The 4,255-nt window shown below is 42.7% G+C and overlaps 1 protein-coding gene across 1 annotated transcript; it reads left to right on the top strand.

Annotated features, from left to right (window-relative positions):
• Window positions 1–511: 511 nt before the first annotated feature.
• On the top strand, window positions 512–1,486 carry LOC310917699 (testis-specific serine/threonine-protein kinase 1-like; the record flags this gene model as incomplete). Its single annotated transcript, XM_083876193.1, has 1 exon — window positions 512–1,486. The coding sequence occupies one exon, from the start codon at window positions 512–514 to the stop codon at window positions 1,484–1,486; it is 975 nt and encodes a 324-aa protein (XP_083732319.1).
• Window positions 1,487–4,255: the final 2,769 nt, after the last annotated feature.

Raw genomic sequence — 4,255 nt, 5'->3', positions numbered from 1 at the left:
AATTTGTCCTTCCCCCAGGAAGAAATGCACAGTTTTCAAAGCATCACTTTTTGTTTATGGTAGAATGTGTGAGAACTCCAGTACAAAAATGTAAAACATCAGAAGGCTGAAAAAATCAGGGTGACAAGTCCTATGGACCAATAACATGCCTTCTTAGTGCAGCATGTGATAAAAGGGCTGAATGAATTGTAAATAAACCTTCTGCTTTCTACTGCCTCCTGACTGGAGTCAGGCATCTTTATTTCATGTCCTATCATGACAGCCACACATGAGGGCGACCCTCAGTGACAGCACAGAGCAGACAGTGCCCCCAAGGCCAAGTTTTGTCCCCTGTGATGTCACAGAGTAGCCCCATGAAGTGACAGAAAACTCCTTCCAAGGTGCTCGTGAGCTCACCCACACCCTGAGCCCAGCAGTGCCCCTGGCAGCCAGCACCAGGCGTGGAGCACAGCCCACCAGCACAGGATGCAGAGCAGCTCCCGCTGGGGCAGGTCCCTGCAGCTCTCCCAGGATGGACACTGTGGTGCTTAAGAAGAGGGGCTACAGCCTGGGGGACACCCTTGGGGAAGGCTCCTATGGGAAGGTGAAAGCTGCCTACAGCCAGCGCCTCAAGCGCAAGGTGGCCATCAAGATCATCGACAAGAAGAAAATTTCTCAGAATGTGCTGGAGAAGTTTCTCCCCAGGGAAATTCAGGCTTTGATGCAGCTGCACCACCCCTCAATCATTGAGACCTACGAGATTTTCGAGACGTCCTCTGGGAAGGTGTACATCGTGATGGAGCTGGGGGAGAAGGGCAGCCTGCTCAACTACCTCACCACCCAGGGTGCCATGGAGGAGAGCGTGGCCCGCAGCAAGTTCCACCAGTTGGTTTCTGCCATCAAGCACTGCCACGACTTGGACTTTGCCCACAGGGACCTGAAATGTGACAACATCCTTCTCGACAACGACCTCAACTTCAAGCTGTCGGATTTTGGGTTTTCGAAACCCCTGGCTCGGGATGGAAATGGAAAAACTGTTCTCAGCAGCACCTTCTGTGGGTCTCTGGCGTACTCAGCCCCCGAGCTGCTCGAGCACATCCCTTGTGACCCCAGGATTTCAGACATGTGGAGCCTGGGCATCATCCTGTATGCCATGCTTTTTGCTTCGCAGCCTTTCGATAGTTCCAACGTCAAGGAAATGCTCCAGGTTCAGAAACAAAGGAAGATTCCCTTCCTCAAGTCCAAACATCTCTCTGCAGAGTGCAAGAACCTCATCTTCCTCCTGCTCCACCCCGATGTGACCCAGAGGCTGCGCATAGATGACGTTTTGAAACACCCCTGGCTGCAGACTCCAAAACTCTTGCACAGCCTGAAAGCTTCAGGAGGGGGTGACCCCAAAGCCTGTGGCAAGAAGAGCCCAAGGAAACACAGAGTGTCCAATCCCATTGTGCGCAAGTGTAAGGAGTGGAGGAGGAGGTCGGATTCCCTCAAGGATAGTTTCATTTAACAGGGGCACGGCCTTGGCCTCACCTGTGGACTACATTAGTTTAAACTCACATTAAAGAGAACATGTCTAAAATTCCCTGTGGCAGTTGTGTCCCCACTCCTGCAGTGGAAGGAAGAGTTTGACATTGCCGAAGTCAGGACTGTGAAAGACAGAAAGGGGAAATAATGAGGGAGAGAAGTTTTACATGGAAACAAACTGCAGAGGAACACCTGGTGTGTATTTAAAAGAGGAATGTATTCTAAACATGACAATGCAATTTTTTAATATATCCAAATATCAGACCTGGTGTGCTTTATAACAATTTATAACTGTTTCAGTACTCAGACTCTAGGAGCTGCCTAGACATACTGCTTATAAATCATAATTTAGCTGATTTTCCTCTTTCAAATTTGAGTCTTTTAACAAAAAAGTGTGCAATTGAAACCATTTCCCTATTCTTAAAAATTAACAAGGATTACAAATCAGTTGTACCATAACAGAAGTTTTAAGTCAAAAGGAATGGGAGAAGAGTCTTCATTAATTAGCAAGGGCAATTTAAAAAAACACAGCTCCAAACATCAGCTGCCTTTTAACTGAAACTTATTGGCTGAGCAAAAGACATGCATAAATAGCAGCTTTATTTTTTCTATAACAAGAAACATTATGTTAGACATTAAAAAATAAAACATCTACCTTCAATGCTATGGTTGTTTAGCCTAAAACTTAAAAATAAAATTAATTATTTTATTTGCATTACTGTTCTGCAAGGTTGTCCCAATCAAGGGTCATTTAAAAAACCTGCAAAATAAGAATTCTTCTGTCCCACGAGTCTAATACATTTACCTCTGGGTCCCTCAGGATTGATTTAACTGGATAAGTTATGCGAGCACACATTTACAGTCCAGCCACTTCCTGCAGAAAAACATCAAAAAATGTCATGTGGGTAAAATCTGATCCCAGTGGAGACTTTGGGAGTTTTATTACTCCATTCTTTGGTACTCAAATAATTGCCTGTCACTAAAAGTAAAGCAAAACAAATACAATTTCATGGGTCTGTTTGGCCAGAGACATTTGGCCAATTATTGATCTACGAGGGTATCTATCCAACACCTGAGAATGTCAGCCACACAAATTCATAATTTAGGATTGCTCAGAAAGGGTCAGGCTACTACTATGTTTGACTCTTTATAAAACAGAGAGAATGTAAAGTTGAAATGCTGCTGATAAACAGCTAAGTGTCAAAAAATACTCAAAAAAACCATACAATTTGACAAGACAAAAATTATGTTTATCCATTATTTCACCCATTACTCTTTACAGAAAATACGCTGTTCCCATCAAAATATTATGCTAAAACATCAAACATAAAATATTGCTATCGACAAAGCCATCAACAAACACTGACCATAATTAAAACTATTATTTCCATTTACTAAGCATAGAAAACTAAATCTGTTCTGGGGGAAAAACCCTTTTTGCTTAATAATGTAAGAGATTCTTTTTGATGCTAAGAAATCAAATGCACTCTGGAATAATTACAAACCTTACTCTGAACAGCCTCAGAGAGTGGATTAAAGGATGGATTGTACAAACAGCCATTCAGCAGGCTCTTACCATCCTAAATAATCCAAGGAGAGACAAAGTCAGATCCAGCTCTAATTAACACTCATTGCTCGTGGCAGGAGAACATTAACATGGTACATTTCCACTGACACATGTTTAGAAGTCACAGCCATTGAAAAAGGACACTTGTTCAAACAAAATGGTGCTTATGAATCCTTTGAGAGAGCAATTCAGTAGAAAGCTTAAAAATATAGCTTATTATTATTTTTCATTGATTTAACCTGGGAGCAAAACACAGCAGTAAAAAGAAGGTGAAGCCATGGAAAATATTTTCTTATTCTATTTTACCTTTGCCACTTGACACGAAGTTTGCATTATCAGACAGCAGATACAAGAGTAGACAAGGAGATTGGTGCCACAAAGAAGGTGTGGCACTTCTTCCTGGTGTACTGGCAGCTCCTGGGACAGGAGCATGAGCCCCCACACCACAGTACATATTCAAGAATTACTGACTAAAGTTCAGGCAGTTCAGGAACATTCTTACCTCCAGCTGTGTGTCTGCAGCCAAAATATGTCTAAGTGCACACCCAAAATCAAAAGGCAGGACAGCTCTCTTACCCAGAGGCCTTTCCAGCTGAATTTATTACAGATGTGAGCTACTCTGTTGTGAAAATTGTATAAAAGAGATGCCTGACATGCATCTAAGGAGGGTGCACTTGGCAATTCTGGTTTACTTGGGAATTCAGGTTTAGTAAGACAAGACATGCCATTGAAAACAAACATATATAAGTCCTAAAAAACTTCCAGAGAAAGAGGACCTATGAACTGTATTGGTGAAAGTCACAACAATAAGCATACTAAAAACATAATTTCATTTGAACGCAGTAAATGGGATGAAATGTGTCCTGCTATAACTCTGTCAAAATGACACTGGGTTTACTTTAACTGAAGACCATAAAGTCGTATATTTACTAAGGCTGGAAAAGACCTCTAAGATCCCGAGCCCAGCCATTAAATTGACACTGCCAGGGCAGCCACTAACCATGTCCTCCGGCACCTCATGCATTTTTTGAAAACTCCCAGGGATGGTGATTCCACCATTTCCCTGGGCAGCCCATTCCAATGCTTGAGCATCCTTTCAGTGAAAAACTTTTTCTTGATATCCATCCAGTTTAAACCTTCACTGGCATGACCTTCCTCCTGTCCCTGAGGGAAAAAACCAATGCC

Source organism: Zosterops lateralis, assembly GCF_965231275.1.
Source record: "Zosterops lateralis genome assembly, chromosome: 21".
In the NCBI taxonomy this organism is placed as follows: Eukaryota; Metazoa; Chordata; class Aves; order Passeriformes; family Zosteropidae; genus Zosterops; species Zosterops lateralis.
This window is presented reverse-complemented; position numbering and strand designations above follow the sequence as displayed.